At 36.4% G+C, this 18,937-nt stretch overlaps 2 protein-coding genes across 2 annotated transcripts in view; both read right to left on the bottom strand.

The window, feature by feature from the left end:
• cyfip2 (cytoplasmic FMR1 interacting protein 2) overlaps positions 1-11,624 on the bottom strand; it is a 32,867-nt gene extending 21,243 nt beyond the window's left edge. The window contains exons 1-3 of the mRNA XM_082177964.1: positions 11,465-11,624; positions 2,270-2,419; positions 2,083-2,172 (exon numbers count right to left, since the gene is read on the bottom strand). Of these exons, the coding sequence (XP_082034090.1) occupies positions 2,083-2,172; positions 2,270-2,386 (207 nt within the window). The 5' untranslated portion in view covers positions 2,387-2,419; positions 11,465-11,624. The remainder of the gene's footprint in view (positions 1-2,082; positions 2,173-2,269; positions 2,420-11,464) is intronic.
• Positions 11,625-13,827: 2,203 nt separating this feature from the next.
• Positions 13,828-18,937, bottom strand: part of itk (IL2 inducible T cell kinase) — a 7,278-nt gene continuing 2,168 nt past the window's right edge. The window contains exons 7-17 of the mRNA XM_082177976.1: positions 18,059-18,124; positions 17,927-17,981; positions 17,142-17,221; positions 16,910-17,055; positions 16,618-16,689; positions 15,858-16,026; positions 15,536-15,752; positions 15,378-15,442; positions 15,183-15,301; positions 14,885-15,042; positions 13,828-14,490 (exon numbers count right to left, since the gene is read on the bottom strand). Of these exons, the coding sequence (XP_082034102.1) occupies positions 14,428-14,490; positions 14,885-15,042; positions 15,183-15,301; positions 15,378-15,442; positions 15,536-15,752; positions 15,858-16,026; positions 16,618-16,689; positions 16,910-17,055; positions 17,142-17,221; positions 17,927-17,981; positions 18,059-18,124 (1,210 nt within the window). The 3' untranslated portion in view covers positions 13,828-14,427. The remainder of the gene's footprint in view (positions 14,491-14,884; positions 15,043-15,182; positions 15,302-15,377; positions 15,443-15,535; positions 15,753-15,857; positions 16,027-16,617; positions 16,690-16,909; positions 17,056-17,141; positions 17,222-17,926; positions 17,982-18,058; positions 18,125-18,937) is intronic.

The following is an 18,937-nucleotide window of genomic DNA, read 5'->3' as shown; positions in this document are numbered from 1 at the left end:
GTAGTTTACATGTTGACGATAACGTAGTTTTTGAGTAAATGAACGGCCAAGACGGATTAAAACGTTTTCAATTCTTAGTTGAAAAAGGTGTTCGTTCCTGCTTTGCAGAGTGTGTAAGAAATCATGAATGGTGAGAGAACATTGTGCTCAGTAAGTTTACCATCTTCAAACCAAACTTGGGTCTCCAGCCAAAGTTTAAATCCCATCTGGCTAGCGCACCTCCCATAATGTTTAAGCATTAGGTCAGTAGGCAGGCAGTCTTTTGCGGCTGTTCGAACATATTAGACCACGAGCGTTTCCACTTCGAAAGCAATCCGGTTAAATGTTTTTTCGATGGTCAAAAGTGGACAAGCTCAAAACGTTTTAGACCCCGTTTACACCTGTATTTAGTGTCGTCCACTTGTGATCCGATCGACCAAAATGCATTTTAATACCAGGTGTAAATAGGGCCTGTGAAACATGTGAATGGAGTCTGCACAGTAAGCAAGTTGATTTAAATGTATAAAAGTGAGAAAAATAATAATAATAATAATAATATCAGTAAGTATGAGGGTATGATTTTCAAAGGCCTGCATTGTTCATCTTAAAAACACTATATTTATACTCCTAAATCCAAGTTTAGAAATGGCACAGCATTCATCCAGACCTACAACTATGCGCTCATTAGAGCTTTAGCAGAAGGCAGCTGAAGCAAACAGGACCTCCAGTCCTTGAGGACTTCTCTATTTCTGACTAACATGAGCTACTGTTTGACAGTCCAAGCACATCCACGAGCCACTGAGCTGTGTGAGGAAGAGGTGAACTAGCTGCATCAATCTCAATTCAATCCAGCATAAAGCCCAAACTCCCACACAAACAAAACAGAACAAAACAGCAATCATAAACTAGACAAGGGTGGCTTTGTGAACAGGTGTTTGTCCTGAGCTCTTCACCTCATGCCTCTGCTAAAACAGAATTGAAACTGATGGGGATTTAATATGGCACAAACCACCTTGCCCAGATTTCACATGCTGACCCTTAAATAGTCATTACTGTTGAAAATCTGTTAATGCTTTTTGAGTTGTTCTGAAAAATGGATGTTCGTTTTAAAACGAGGGAAAAAATTATTACATTGTGTGAACGATTTACTTAAAGCGAGGGAATGAATTAGTAAATCGTGGCCACAATTTACTAAAACGAGAGAAAGAATTCTTAATTCATGGCCACTATATATATTTTCCTGCTTGTCATGTGCGGGGCTCTGTACAATCCATACAAGTTTAGCATAATGAAATTCATTCTTTTTAAGTTCTATTTAAGAACACAGAGTTGTTTTGTAGTAGATTGCACTATAATAATCATTAAGTGGATTCATTGAACGCCTAATTGCTCAATAAACATTTCCTATTATTATCAATTCTGAAAACAGTTTAATATTGTTGTACAAACTGTGATACTTTTTTTTAGGATTCTTTGATGAATAGAAAGTTAAAAAGGACAGCATTTATTTGAAACAAAAATCTTTTGTAACATTATAAATGTGTTTAATTTAGCAAACCCTTGCTGAATAAAAAGTATTACTTTCTTTTAAAAAACCAAAACATCTAACTATCTACAAACTTTTGAACGGTTGTATATTTTAATATACAACATAACTTTATTATTGGCCAACACAAACGCTGATTCATGATTTAAAAGTGATATTTTAAGGTTGATGTATATGAATTGGAGGAATCGCTACACTCCATTTAGTACTCAAAGGTAATTCACAGATGGTATTGACAGTTTACATGTTGATAATTTTATTTATTAATCACAGTACCTAAAAATATGTTAATGTCTTGGTGATTTTCTTTTGTAAGTGAACCTTTATGAAGGGAATTGCACTGCTCAGGGATGATTTAAATATCACTGTGGTAAAGAAAGGCCTACATTAGAAAAACCAAATGACTGTTTCTGTTTCTCAGTGCCCTTCTGATAAAGATTTCAGTAAGAACCATAAAGAGCAGCTTTGTTGTAATGCAACATCCTTTTGTTATTGCTGCCCTGGTCACATGACCAGCCATCCTAATGTGCTGTTTCACAAAGTGTCCTTATACTTACCATGCTGGAGTGCACAGTGGCCTGTTCAATGTAGCGGGCAATACCAGTGACAAACGCATTTCTGTCCTCAAAGTTGGTGTCAAAGTTTGCCTAGTAACAAACAGAAAGCCAGTAAAATTTTACTGTGAACTCTTCATCTTACTTCAAATATTGAAATGCATTTGTGTTAATGCATAAGGGCCTGTACCTGGTACATGATGGAGGATGGTGGGGGTTCGATGCATGGCTGCTGGTCTGGGAGGGGAAGCTCCTCCAGCAGGTCCACATTGGACAGCGCATCCTCCAGGGTCACGTGGGTTGTCATGGCGACACAGGTTCACTCACAAAACAGCCCAATCTGAAACAAGAATAGACCATGAGCTTCATCATCATCATCATGATGCACTTAACCTTATAGAAAAAAAAAAAAAAAAAATCCTTTCCCTTTGAAACATCACTTATCAGGCTTATGCTACTCTGAATAATACCTGAACTTCGTATTTTGAGCACTTCCTGCGTTGTTGTTGCTTTTGCCTCTTTATGATGACTCGCTGAACTTAGTCCTAATTTGTAAGTCGCTTTGGATAAGGGCGTCTGCTAAATGACTAAATGAAATGAATCATACAGAAGGTGCAGCACTCAGCACTTCAACTCTATGTTTAAGTGTAACACAGTCAATAAAACACTGGCATTTGAAAAGGGAAATGTCATGACTTTAAAAAAATCTCTCTTGTTAAAGTCTTTCATTGGTTTCACTGGCGGAATTTAATAAGTCTCAAAACACAAGTGCTGCTGTGTCTGCCAAGACATTATTAATTAGGGCTGCGACAGATTTTTTCAATAAATTAAACTAATATATGATATAGGGGTAGGTGATATGACCCAAATCATACAATGAGTAATTTTATTTCACGATAATGATAGGCTATATATTACAAAATAGGACTATTTTAACAATGTCTTTACTACCTTTCTGGGCCTTGAAAAATGTTGCAGTCTATGGAACGACATAAAGCTCTTGGATTTCATAAAAAAAAATAATAATAATTGCGCTCCAAAGATGGTTGTAAGGCCTTATGGGTTTGGAACGACATGAGGGCGAGTAATAAATGACAGAAATTTCATTTTTGGGTGAACTAACCCTTTAACCTACTGTGTTTACAGAAATAAGCCAAGACAGTCATTACTGCGCTGCTTATTGCACTTAAAATTGCTTCAACATTTAAACTGGCAAGGCTTAAACACGCATGCAAATGATCACTTTCGAGATGGCACAGCACTGCAATGTCACCTAAGTGTAACAACAACAGAGGTGATAATCCAAAATTTCCACATTGTAAACCCTAATGCTCAAAATAATAAATGTATTCAAGTGGGGTAAACTTAAAGTAGTTCAAATTAACTTTTGAGTATTTAGAACTTTTTCTTTTGAGTTCACAAAACTGACATATTAAAGTAATCTAAATTGTTTAATTGTTTTGAGTTTTAATGAACTTGTTTCATTTAATTTAAATTTTAACTGAAACTGCACTGGGATTTCTATTTCCCAGCATGCTTTTCCATGGCACTTGAAAGAGAAAGTAAATGCTAAAATTAAGTGTTAGCCAATATAATGTTTTATTTTTGTGCCAGATTAATGTTAAGTGTGAGATTTAGTAGTGTTTAATGTTTTGCTATGCTAATTTAGAAGAGTTTCTGTTGTGCAAGGTTTTTGGGGGCCATCATGGTGACGATTGGAGCATGAACTTAGTTTGAGAACAGATACATTACATTTTCTATATTGCCATATTGATTTAGCAATTGCTATGCAGTGCTAATGCTTTCAAAACATTGTGTTACCAATTAACAAGTTAGCATTAATAGAATCAGCTAGTTAAACCAGCCAAGTTTCCACTACAAAAAATATTTAAATTGAGATTACATGATCATTTTAAAGACATTACAATATTGTATTTTATAGAAAAGTTGTGAAATGTTGCATGTTTTCTTCAGTATGTACAGGAATACCATGAACAACATTTCTAAAATGCAGTGTCAAGACAAAAATAGTTACGTTTCTTTTTTTAAGACCTCAGTAAGTGTGCATTCTCAGGAAGTCTGGTATTGCCCGTATTAGACACGGGTTTGCTTGACAGTGACCTGCAAAAATAATGCTTTGTAGCCATAAATCGGTTTCTAGTTTTATTTTGGCCAATCTCTATTCTGGACTTGCACACAAACTGCATTGCAATCATTTCCCAAAATGTCATTTGTGTGGAAATATTACGAAGTCTGTAAACAAGATGTTAACACAGGCCAGAGACGGGACACGCTGAAGACGGATGCAAAGAAGAGAACACAGACACGCCAACAGAGCAAATACTGTACCAGGCACAGCAAGCTCACTGTTCACAATACTCAAAAAAATAGAGGAAGAAAAATATAAATATTGAATTGAGGGAGGGGGTTTATATGCATCTCTGAAGGGAACTGACTGTCTTCAGAAAAGTTGATGAAATTTTATTTTCCTCTACCTCAGTATAAAGTAGTGTTTATAAGTGCAGCACTGGTTTGTGTTCAGCGGTACCCAAAGAAACTGCTGCTGTTCCATAAGCGCCACCTACTGTCAGAGAGTGAATTTGCATTTTCATTCCTTCCGTCTGCTGTTTTTGTTTTATACAGGTGTCATTAGCATAATTTCACAAATCTAAAGTCAGACCATTCTGTTTTGCTTTAAATCTTGAAATTATACGATAAAAAAGAACTGCTCATTCTACATGTGTGTAGCCTCTTTTTGGATTGTGATTAAAATGCAGTGGTTGCCTCCAATATCAAATGGCTACAGATATTTTTTGTTTAATGCCAGTTTACCTGTCATAGAGCAAATAAACAACAGATAGCCTGCATTTAAATGGTACTTTAATTGCTCCAATGGTAGGAAAAAAACTCATTGCAGAATTTATGTAGCCTATGGGACAATCCTGGGCAAAACGGTCAGATAATGTTTATGCATACTAAACCACATGATTAATCTGTCCTGGACAGTTGATAAGTGACACTAGTCTATACAGGTCAGGCATCTATCAGCCATCTGTCCAAGGAGGCTGATTTTCAATCTTTATCTTCATCAAATCTTGACAAAGCAGCAGGGAAACATAAAGTTAGGTTGACCATTAAACGTAGCACATGCAGGAAGAGAGATTGCCTGAGGTCACTGTGGTATTAAATATGGAGCCTATGTTGAACAGTACAAGGGATTCTCTTATGATTAACAGAAACAAACAGGAACCAAGTGTGGAACTTATGAAGCGTGAAAAACATAAGAGATAAAAAAATGATGACACATCATAGCAACAACACAAAGAATGAAGAATGTGCAAACAGAAACATTCAAGCAAAATGACCAAAAATATTTGTAATGTCTGCAGACTTACAAGCGACATCAAATGCAATTTGAATTTTTTTGACTTTTACAATGGATTTTGGGGGAATTACAGATGGCTTACTATTAGTTGTCTCTCCACTTTAAGCTGGGAAGCCTGGGATAAAAGTATTTTAACATAAAAATTACACACTTTGGCTTTAAATTGCATTCTCAACAGGTCTGGTGGGCTGAGACCGATGTTGGTGTCAGATTGTTGGAGGTCACAGCAGAATCATAAGGGACAATGATTTACAAATCATATGATGGAATAACTGTCTCAGATCTCTCAGAGTAGCTCAGGGTGGAAAAAACACTTGAGCCAAATGCTGAAGGCCACAGAAGAGGCAACATCGGTGGCCACCGGTTTAAAAAACTGCTTAAACTAGAATTAAAAGTCATAAAAAAAACAAATTTCATTTTTTTTTAAAAGGTTGATTGGTCTACTTGGAGAAGTAATATTGATTACCTTATAACTGCTAGTTGGTCATACTAGTTCTTAAGACACAATCTAGAACCTAAGTTTATGCAACTGGCTCCTGGTCTTAACACAATCTAGTCAAGGGATGTATGGCAAGTCAAATTAATAAAAGGCATGTTACTGAGTCAGTATGTGGTGCGAGCAACAGGGAACATCTTCCAATAAAAAGCCCATGGTTAATATGTCACTTGCCATTTTTCTTGGAGTACACATCACTAAGAAATGCATGCTGATACGCTCTACAGCACTTTAACAATACTGATCCATCCATTGCTTCAATGAAAGGGTGGGGTTTCCTGTCAGAATTTGTGTATCTCACAATGTCATGAAACTATGTACAAGAAGATTTTTCATTTAGACAAACGAAGCAAATCTTACACAAGTATGAAGCCTCTTTTGTGCTTAACTAATTCTGTAAAGCTTATTTCTGCCCTAAAAGACAAATAAAGTTTCGCTCCAAAACCTAGTGAGCCGATGTTATAAGAAGTCAGGTACTTCCAAAATCGTGTCTTCATTAGGACCCCAAGCGATCCCATATCATAAAAAAAAAAAAAACCTTTCATGGGTACTTCCTAAGCGCCTGATAATAATTCCTACAAAATCACAGTCTTCATAATGTATGCCAATTGATCTACATTATAATGACCATTAATGTCTGTTTTAGTTAGCTTAAGTACTAGCAAAGCATACAGATAACCAACTAGCCTGATAGCCTTATACGCAACACATTTGTACTCACCCACATGTATTTGCAACCATCTTTAATGTAATATATTAAAATATTATAATATTAAAATATTATATATGTAAAATAATTTACACTATTGATGTTAGTAGATAAGCAGCATCCTAGTCATCATGGAACCTCATAAGTGACAATTGAAAACATATCACACACAACTAGAGTAAAATAATCCATTTTAAAATGGTCTGAACTATTTTTTGATTATCTAATTAAATAGCTTTTAATACACACTATATATATAATAAGGGTGATTGTATCTAATTGTGTCATATTCAACACACAGATATGGTCTGCACCAGAACAAAAATTAAAAAAAGCGGATGTACTTTGAGCCCTGGGGGTTTCTGCACATTTTAATCGGTTGAAAAGGATCACGTGAGGTGGAGTGAGACATGTTCAGACTGATAACAACCTCAGAGCTGAATCATTGTCATTCAAAAAGGGACTCTTGGAAAAAAACATCCATGACACCAACACGTTCCAAGAGGAAGAAGTGATCTGACAGGGAGAGAGCGAAAAAGTGAGAGAGAGAGAGAGAGAGAGAGAGAGAGAGAGAGAGAGAGAGAGAGAGAGAGAGAGAGAGAGAGAGAGAGAGAGAGAGAATTCAAACACTTGGGGTCTACTATTTTTTGAAAGTAGAGAGAGAGAGACACTAGTCTGTGTCTGTGGGAATGGATGCTGAAATACTAGAATAAACTTTCCCACAATGGCTGATTCCCATTGTACGGTGGGGTAAACGGTCCACATTCCTATACGTTATGTGAGCATGACAAAATCGGACCAACACTGACATAAATGCATGGGCCACACACCTTTTTTACAGAGAGTGTGTTCACACTTGTAGTTCAATTCTCTTGGTTCTTTTGGTCCAGACTGCTGGGCTAAATGTGCTTGTTGCATGTGCGTACATATGATAGTGTTTTTACAATCTGAGGACTCACAATTTGGCATAAGAGCTTTTGTAAAGGAGTCATAACAGTGCCAGGAATTCCTCTGTTGCACACACACAAACCGAGATCTGCTGCAAGGAGACCACAGTTCTTAAGCCATCCCGAAATGTAATAGGCAACAACATGCTGCATTCACACCATGTCGTAATTACCACAGTATCAAGATGACAACATGCAACATTATAGCAGGTGCAGGTGTAACAGCACAGCAGTCACAGTGTAAAAACTTCATAGGAGCTTTCAGACAATTCCCATCTTACAAGCTGCAATTAAGAGCTCTACAAGGATTTGAATGCTTTTTACAAGTTGAAATCAAGTAATTGCGGTAATTACAACCTCAACTCCTATGACGAGAAGAACCTGGTGTGCTTGAGCATTCTATCCTTTTTTAGGTCCATCTTGTGTCATCACATCCTGTTTTTTGGTTCGTTTTAGATGTGTCTGGTTCATGTTGTGTTCATATTTCAGTTGAACTGCACAAGAGTTTGTTTGGAAGTGGAGCGAGACCCCCTGAAAAGGATGGCAGCGTTCACTCTTATTCAAATCAAAACCACAACAGAGCAAGCGCACCAGTTTGTTTCAATCGAACCAAACCTGCCACACCCCGAAAATGCTAAAAATATGTGATCGAGGCTATCACTTTTAACGTAACCTATATGATGTTATTTCGATCATATAGCCCAGTGGTTCTTTTGAATCCAAAGCCACAACAACATTCATTGTCCACAACAACATTCAAAGGCCCCATGATGTTTCCAGTTATTCATGATTTACTGTACAAAGATTAAGGATAAGCATTTAAAAAAAATTATTAAAAAAAAGACACAATTTCTAACTGATAAAACATTTTGAGCTTGGCAAATCTAGACAATGTATATTCATAAAATGCATAAAAATACCAATGGAGATATTAGATTTTTATTAATTCAAATGACTTTTCCAGGTCTGAAAATCCAACCTTTTATAATTCTTCAAATAAAATGAAAAACAGTGAATTAAAATAATAAATAATTTTAAACAATAAAAATCATTTTGGGCCCCCCAGTGGGCCCCGGCACCGCAACTTGAGAACCACTGGGCTAGCAACATAAATAAGGACTAGACATCACATAGGTCACATAAAAGCTTCCACCACTGAAAGAGTGTCACATTTGGGTCACACTACTCGGTGGGACATGTCGTGATACTCCCGCCCTCACTGCAAGCCTTGAGCTACAATTACTAGACAGGCAGGCGGGACATGTAATTGATTACTGACTGAAAGAAAGAATCTCCCTTATGTACAGTCAGGACACACAGAGACAACCCCTCTGCATACTCTGCCTAGACTGGTCATGACTGCATCATTCAGTCATAATTTGAAAAAAAAAAAGAAGAAAAAAAGGCAAATGTGGTTGCTGATGTAGTTAGGCATGCATAATTTCTGTCAGCAGCTGAAACGACTCATTATGATGAGTGCTGTAACACCATGTATTTTAACAATGAATACATGTGCAAGAAAAAAAACATACAAATGTTTTTTCATTAGTATTCAGGAATCTAGTGGTTCCTAGTTCCCTTCAAAAGGCACATGGGCATAATATACAATGTGTAGCTAAGTGATATACATCAGGTGGTTTAATATGCCAATGCACGACAGGATTTTGCAGGATGTTAAAGTCGGCATGAAATGAAAATACACCCTATCTACTTTCTAAATGCATGCTATTGATGCATTTAGAAATGTCCACTTTTGGACAGTCAAAATGTTCCAGTCCACTTTTAGACAGCACTTGCGAACTTCCCCTCGGGGAAATCCCTGCCGCCATTTTGAAGTGGACGAGGGAAGTTTATATGGACAGACCCTCGCTCCCTCGATTTTGATTTTTTTTTTAAACAACTCAAACACACCTATATACATATAGAATGCTGCATTAATTCCGTAAGGAAAAAAAAATAAAAATAAATCAACCCCCTAGTGGATTCTAAGTGATCAAGGGCTCAGCACGTTCCAATTCAGCCTATTGCAAAGGTTCCGCCAGTAGTGGGCACTCATGCAACGTAAGCAATGACGTACATTCGAGTGAACGAGACAGAGGGAAGTTAGCGAGTGAGGGGCATGACAATTTTGGACTGGAACGCAGCCTTAAAAATCCCTGTGAACCGAAGTTGCAACTGACTTTAGAGTTGTGAAGTATTTCCGAGTGAATATTGAATAGAGGGCAGGGTTTTATTTTGGCGCACCTCCTGTCCTGTCCATCCCTCGCTCACAGAAGCCTGATGATTGGAAGGGAGTGGTTAAGAATATTCAACCCAAGCCATCAAACAGATGTCCTCAGAGAAGGAACGCCATTCCAGAGCGGAAGCAAATTTTCAGATTTTGATTAAAGGTTAACACGACAAACAATTATATCTTGAGTATTATACTTGCACGGATTAATTGTTTACCACAAGACTAGTAATATGCGCTAACAAAGTAAATAGGGTCAATTTTAATTTCATGATGACTTTAAGATTTGGACAAAATTGTATTTCTGATTTTAGCTCTCTCTGTAATACATTTGACCATGCAATATAGCCAACTGGTGCTACATTCATATCTCTCGTATCACTCCGCGGTCTAGCGCAGCGCCCTCTTGCGATTCAATATAGTTATTACCAGGTCAGACTGTAGTAAAAATGGCCTTGGAGGAGTTCAGTTTAAAAAAAATTCAACCAAGACTTTGATAGATGGCTAGAAGTTCTGATATCATTAAAGAAATCCAAAAAAACAGAATCCGGTAAAAGACATATAAACAGCAGGATGAGAGAGAAAGTGATCATTGTAGCTGCATATTTAGCCTAACGTTACACGGAAAAACATTTACTTGGATGGCTGATTAATACATAAAGTAATATTATAATACTGCTCTAATGTTCGTCTTGTTGCTTGGCCAATTGTAGTCTACGTTGTAATGGACTATTTTTTCTTAGCGAAAAGGTTCAAAATAATAACAACATATTTTCAAATCAGATCAGTATTTCATGCCCAAGTTTTTTTATTATTATTATTATTATTATTTCATAACTAGCAGTGTACTAAGCAGGATAATGTATAATATGCTGGTCATTACCACACAATTTCGTTTATTTTGCCCGGGAGGCTGTAAATGATCCCTTATAAATGACATTACAGATTGGGCATCATGTTCACTAAACCTCATTTTACAGCATAAAACTATGAAAATATGCGGCCTTAATCATAACATGTGCAAAAACCATCCATGCAAGCAAAGGATAGACTAGAATCAGTCATTTAATATGTCATACAAGGCAATTCATAATCATCAAAGCCGTCAAAATAACGGTTCGGTTGGCTATATCCTAGCAACAGCCCCCTGTCACAAGACACCAGAAGCACGCTCGACAGCTCGCGGAAAGAATGGATGAAAACACCCTAAAATGTGCTATTGATGGAATGAAACTCCACTGACAGTTAAGTAATCTAATTTTGCGCTAATGTAAACAAATAAAGATAACGCGCGTTAGATCACATATGAGATGTGTGAGTACGTGCGCGCACCCCCCTCACCCCACCCATATAGCGGAGAGATGCTATCACCACCACCATCATAATAAACCTTCACCAAATTAGTGTAATACGCCCCCAAACGCGAACACAATAGCTATTGTCTTAAAAACAAAAAAAAACAAAAAACATACAAGCCTTTTTTGCTGTAAAATTATGACTGAGCATCATGCTCGGGGAATAACGTTACACGCGCAGGTTGGTGTCATCATCTCTCTCGCGCTCCGTCGAGCGAACGCTCTCATCTCTGTAATTCATTAAAATAATCACATGAACCTACCTGCTAATTGCATGTCCGCTCTCAAACTAACGGGCGGTCAGTGCAAAGCGGGGAAAAACAGAGTGAAATAGCGTTTGCTCGGTGTAGTAGAATTGATGCTCTGGGTTCGGTCTCTATCCGCTAATCCACCCCACACAAAGAGCAGAAAATGGCTGCAAGTGCATGCTCTTAAAGGAACACTCCACCGTTTTTTGAAATAGGGCTTATTCACTTTCTTTCCTACATTTAGATAGGTGGGCAAATGCATTTTTGTCTCAGTGCATGCGTTGTTTTAGTTTGACAGGGTCGGCGCTAGCTTAGCTTAGCACAATGAATGGAATCCTTTGTTGCCAGCTAGCATGTCCTGAGTAAAAGTGATAAAAAAAAAAAAAAACCCACCTAATTACTTCTTGTGGCCTGCGTATTCACAACAAGTACAAAAAGTGATGCAGATTAACACTAGGCGATTTCCTAGGCAGATATTGACTTATATATTAAGGACTATATTAGGGGGAAGCACAGGCGAAGCACTGCTACTTGGGCTTGATATCTCTGCGCCCAAGTAGCAGTGCTTCACCTGTGCTTCCCCCTAATATAGTCCCAAGTCAATATCTGCATAGGAAATCGTCTAGTGTTAATCTGCATCACTATTTGTACTTGTTGTGAATACGCAGGCCAGAAGAAGTAATTAGGTGGGTTTTTAAAAAAAATTTATATCACTTTTACTCAGGACATGCTAGCTGGCAACAAAGGATTCCATTCATTATGCTAAGCTAAGCTAGCGCCGACCCTGTCAAACTAAAACAATGCATGCACTGAGACAAAAATGCATTTGCCCACCTATCTAAATGTAGGAAAGAAGGTGAATAAGCCCTATTTCAAAAAACGGTGGAGTGTTCCTTTAAAGAGACAGGCACCCATTTAAAACAGCATCTCTGGTGTGAGTCATCAGTTTACATACTCGATTTTTAGAATTGTTCGATTTATGTAGGCCTATTAATTTTAGTATGATAATGAACAAAGATTGTTAAGACAAGTGCATTTTCTATGAGCTCTGTCATAAATTTGCATTGTCTGCTGTACTTCCGAGTTCCGACCCACTTAGCACTCTGTCACTATGGTCGATTTAGCCTATATTATATCATGAACAATGATATTTTAAGTTTATAGGATTATAAAGAGCCAAATAATATAGAAATATAGCGTATGTGTGTATTCACTGATAACATTTTTATTAATAGGCAATATATGCCTTCTGGAATTGATCTTTTACATTTATGAGGGCTTATTTTCTAAAGCACATAAAAAAACAGCATCCTGTCAGATAGTATTTTTTTTAAATACAAATTGAATCATATGCAATATTTAATCAGAACACAATTCCTGTTAATTATAAAAGCACATCAACATCAAGGGGACTAAGTTTTTCACGGCAGGGGTTTTCAAACTGGGGTCTGTGGGCCCAGAGTGCTGGGGGTCGGTGGCAAACAAATTAATTTAATTAAAAAAGTTTGAACACAAGCAGCTTTGTCATAATCCCAGAAGTGCCAGAAATATCTTAGCGAATATAAAGGGAGTGGGGCTTCAGATTTTGTGTTGGCCAACGGAGAGCCTATACGAGTCAAAAAAGGTGAGAACCCCTGGTTTAGAGAAAAACTGTTTAAAGAATGTCAGAATAAATATGTAATGTTCATAAAGATTCAAATTAATAAATGAATAAAACATAGATTAAAATAAATTGTAAATAAATAAATAAATAATACATTTAACAGTACAGTATAGTAATAATATAAACTGCTTAATAATATTAACAATTATCTTAATATTAATTAGTAATATTATTATTAATATTTTCCAAATAATATTTAAGACATGTTTTATAATATACATTTTTGACAGTATAAATTGGGGTCTTTATACAAGAAACTGGATGCTTTAAAATTTTATGATTGGGTTTCCTCGCAGTCTGTGGCATCTAAAATATTGAAAACCCTTGCTCTACTACGGTAAAGTATACATTGGACCCAGGGAACAGTGAGTCTTGTGAAGTTTAGTGACAACCTTTTATGATTGCATTTCTGTTTCATTGAGAAAAAAATAGTTTCGCTCAAGAAGCACATTAAATAAATATGCACATATTTGATGCCTACGGCCCCAGGCTGCATATATAGTGAGCATTGGCATGCTGGAGGGTTTCTATTCAGTGCTGTTGTCACAGTAACCAGTAAAGGCATTTGTGACAATTCAGTTTAAATAGAGTATTACTAACTTTTACATAATTTAGGAAATTATGAGTTTATTGTGCACAAAACCTTATGCAAACCAAGGAAAGCACCACTGACTGAATCAGTATGAAGATGATTGAATATGCAACAGCAATAAACTAATAAGCAACATATTTATTGGTGGATAAAAAAATAAAAAAACATGGCTCATGTGTGCCTCCTAAGGGACATAATTGTGTTTGCAGAAGTCATGCATGTATATAAAACACAGGAAATATACAATTCAGTTACATAATGTGAAATAAATGATAAAAAAAAAGAATAAATAAATAAATAAAATATACAAATAAATACAATATGTGATTTGTACAATATGCAGTATTTTCATTTACAGGGATAATTCACCCCCCCAAAGAATTTACTCATGCCGTTCAACTTCGATACTTCCATATAACAACAGTTCATAATCTGTTCATAATCTAGCACATTTTCAGTTATTAATTATTTAAATTTTTATATTTTTCTCACACAAAGATAACGTATTGCTTCATAACTCCCAAAATATAGCTCACAAGTCATATGCTCTATGGTCCTTTTATAGTGCCCTTTTCCCTATCTGGTCAATATGATTGACCAAAGATTCTTGAAAATTAACCTTTTTATATCTTGAAAAAAACTGTATACAGGTTTTGAAATTACACAAGAGTGGTTAAAATCACAAAATGTACATTTTTGAGTGAGGTGTGATCAGGATCAAGGTTATGGATCAAGGCAGGCCAGTTCATGCAGGAGCACAGCGAACGACGGTCGATCCTCAGGTTTCTGTTGAACAAACATTGTTGTGTTTATGTTGCCGTAGCAATAATGACAGTAAGAGACTCATAGGCAAATAACTGAATAAACAGATTAGGACACAGAAATTACACCTGCTGCTAATTATACGAGCAACAAAAGAAACACATAAGAAGGTTTACATTAATTGAGTGAACAAATGCCCTATAATACACATTTTAAAACTGAAAAAAAAAAAGTTAATTCAAAACGGGAACATGACTAACTTCCACAGAGGGCCTAATGAGAACCGGATTTCTCAGTATAACAACCTTTATACTGAGCGTGACGTTTATGTTTGATTAATATTTAAATACTTCAAGGATAGTTTGTTGAGATCATTTGCTATACTGGGAAGCTTTAATGCTGTTTGCGGTGGACTCACCTCTTTCCAGCACCACTGCATTAACTCGTACACACTCTGTGGACAGACACGGGGTCTCAGGAGCCGTATTCTCGCATTTAGGGCTTCCACTACCTCTGCATTACTACGGTTATCATAGGGCACACGCCCTTCACTGTACACCTCCCACATGAGCACACCTGCAAAGGGAACGTCAGTGCATATTTAGATAACCTAAAATATGAGGATAGAGGTGAGTGATTCATTTAAAATCCGACTTTTGCAACTACCAGATTATTTTTCTTCTGATTATTGTCTTAGTGGATTAATATGGACTCACCAAATGACCACACATCTGATTTGCTGCTGTACTTCCCAAATTTGATCACCTCTGGAGAGGACCACCTGACTGGAAATTTGGACCCATGAGAACTGGTGTACTGATCATCTAGGACAAACCTGCCGGTACCAATGGGAATGTTATTACACTGAGTAGTGACATGGATCTCTGAAATAATGAGGCACTGCTACTCACCTTGTCATTCCAAAATCTGCTATCTTCACCACATTATCCTCAGAAACCAAACAGTTTCTTGCAGCCTGTTAAAAAAAGCAAGATTTTGGAACTAATGCATAAATGTTTGTCTCAATAAAGGAAGAAATTGACTCACTAAACACTCTGTTTACACCTACCAAGTCTCTGTGGATGAAGTTGGAGCTCTCCAGGTAGGCCATCCCCTCACTTACATCCAAACACATCTCCAGCATGACCTCCTGGGAAAGACAGCCTTTCTTGGCACGTAAGAAGTCTGTTAGGCAGCCATTCTCCATGAATTCAAATACCAGATAGATGGGTGAGCGCTGAGTGACCACACCACACAACTTGACCAGCTTCTCGTGGGACAGTTTCCTGTGAAGGCAGACAATGAGGAAGCAATAAATTCATGACATTTTCTCTCGGTACGCTTCGCATCCATAGTCATGTCCTTTGAAACGCACAGGATGAGTTACTCACATCATAACTTGTGCTTCCTCTTTAAATTCTTCCTCTGACATGAAACCCTCACGGACAGTCTTAACTGCCACCTGACGGTCATGCAAGCTTCCCTTCAAGACCAAACCAAACTGCCCGCTCCCCAGTTCCTCCCTTAATATCAGATCATCAGGGTGAATCTCCCATTTATCTGTAAAAGAGAAAGGCTTACATTAATATAAACACACACTACAGTTCAAAAGTTTGTGGTCGGAAACATGTTTTTGATTATCGTCACCAAGGCAACATTTATTTTATTTGATAAAAAATACAGTAAAAAACTGTAATTAAAAAAATATTATTATTGTATTACAAATTATTATATATAATTTTTTATAATATTAATAACACATTTTAAACTGTAATATATTTTCAGCATCATTACTCCAGTTTTCAGTGTCACGTGATCCTTCAGAAATCATTCTAATATGCGGATTAGAAACATTTCTTATTATTATCAATGTTGAAAACAACAGAAACTGCTACATTGTTTTTTCAGGATAGAAATGAATAGAAAGTTCAAAGGAACAGCATTTATTTGAAATATAAATATTTTAAGATACTATAAATGTATTTGCTGTCATTTTGATCAATTGAATGTGTCCCGCTGAACAAAAGTTAATTTCTTTAAAAGTATTAATTTCTTTAAAAAAATATCGTACTGATATATATTGTAAATTCATATTATGAAATTTTAACGATGAAAGACAATTCAAATTGTACTTGACAGCAGGAATTTTACCTGAAGACAACTCCTTAATCCTTGAAGATTGTGGAACATTAGACACACAATGCCTCAATCTGGTTATTAAACCTGTCACAAAAACAAGCAGATATTTTCAGCATAATGATAGAATTAACATTCACATTAAGATATAAAGCAACTTACAGATTTGAAGAGACATTGAGACATTAAAGAGACATTAAAACATTGCCTCTGACAGCGAGAGGCAGCTAATAGCCTATCATGTATGGACACTATTCAACAGAATGGCATGCAATATAAGAGAAACTGAAGTTTTTTCTTAACTCACCTGCGGGATTGTGTTGGTGATAGCGGATGAGCTCTGGAATGCTCGAGAACAGGTATTTCTCAGCTAAGAAATACATGACCTTTGCACCTTCTTTCTGTACTTTAATCTGGTAGTGCTTGACTAGGGGATACTTCTCTCCATCAGACCTGCAGACCAGTGACATTCATCAAAAAACATGAAGATCAAATATTGATTGGACAAAATAGTAAGATCTTTTTTTGTAAGTGTTTACCCCGAAACTCTGGAAAATATTGACACGGTGTATACACCTGCATGTTTAGAGTCACGAACTATGTAACCACCGTCCTTGTTCTGTAAATGAAATTTAAAATGTTAACCATAAATTCATATTCATGTAAATGCTGACCAATATGAATGCCATAAATGAGAAAGTCTACATAGAAATATGAATTTTGTTTCATTATGACAAAGTGGTTGGCCTATAGGTAAATGTGTTCATGTTGTACTAAATGTGGCTGCGATTAGTTATAACAACTTAAAATTTGTTGAGATAACTTAAATATCCAACTTAACTAAAGTTAACTAAACGTAATATTTTAAAGTTGAAACAATGTTGGATTTTAAGTTGTGATAAATAATCGCAGCAATTTTTTTTTACAGTGTGTGGAATGCCATGGAGACATGTTTACACTATTACTGATAATAATTAGGACATACATGAACTGTTTCACCTCACATGTATGTGCGAATCTACCCTCATATTTAAAACATAACAAATAAGTGTCATGACAGGAAACACAGCACAGCCACATTCTGGTTGAAGGGCTGATTGAACTCTGCATGCTTTTGCCTGCACCTGCATCTGCAGATGTTGCTCTTGCACGTTTGCAAAGAACCCCAACTTTCTGCAATGCCCAAAAAACTGTGAAAATGTACTGAAGTGATGTTCAGATTTTGACTAAGTGTTTAACACAGTTAAAACTTACTGTCATGTGACTTCATGGAAACATTAACTGATTTTATAAAATGTCATTTGACTGTTGTTGGTTGCCTTACCTCTCTCATGAGTAACTCCTCTGCCTCTGTCCGAGTTATGTCCTTACTGTACCATCTATCAAACCACAAAGCATTACTGTCTGCTTCAAATTATTAATACCTTTTATAAAAAAAATGACAAACGGAACTTACTCAAATTTCTCAATGTTGTTTGATTTTTTTTCCGCAATATATACGCACGGCACAGAGCCAACATTTCTGTAACAGGAGAGAAAAGACCACAAAAATCTTTACTTTTTAGATTATTTAAAAGCCTATGTTACATTTCCTTCCGTTGTTTTTTCACAATTCTGTTCTTCTTGACTGAATTTTGGCAACTTTAAAATGTAATCAGCTTTATATTAAAGGTGCTCTATAAATGGCTATTGTTGTCATTGTTTTAGTTAATAAACCTGGCACTCTCAGAAAGAAAAAACACTCTCAGTACAAAAGCTGTCACTGTGGCGGGACCTTTCCATAAGGTACACCTTTGTACCTAAAGAGTGCATATTAGTCCCTCAAAGGTACATATTGGTACCAAAAGTGTACATACCTAAATGGTATTAGAACCCTTTTTGAAGGGTTCTGTCCCAGTGACAGCTTATTCTTTAGTTTATAAGTGATGACATTTAGAGTTTTATGAGTGTTTTGGGATCATGGCAACATCATGAGGTATTGCTATAAAAAAAAAAAAAATTACACACAATTCTCCTGCAAGGACTCTTGTCTTTACTTCATGCTAAATATTAATGTTTCTTCTTCCTTTTCAAACGCAAATAATTGCATTGGGGTCTTGTCGCTTACGGGGTCTTGTCGCTTACAATATCACTAGAACTAAAACAAAATGTTTTTTTTCAGCATTTTTTTATTCTATATGTATAATTTTTCACAGCCGCGTGAGTTAAACAGTTAAAGCCACTATCTCTCTATCTATCTCATGAGTTTTTGTGCCTGATATTCATGACGCCGAGTGCAAATGGTGTGGCATTTTGTTACATTTGGCAAATGTAAACCTTTTATTAATTTATATGT

This window comes from Leuciscus leuciscus (genome assembly GCF_965113295.1).
Source record: "Leuciscus leuciscus genome assembly, chromosome: 8".
NCBI lineage: Eukaryota > Metazoa > Chordata > Actinopteri > Cypriniformes > Leuciscidae > Leuciscus > Leuciscus leuciscus.
The sequence above is the reverse complement of the archived record's forward strand: the minus strand, read 5'-3'. Positions and strand labels throughout refer to the sequence as shown.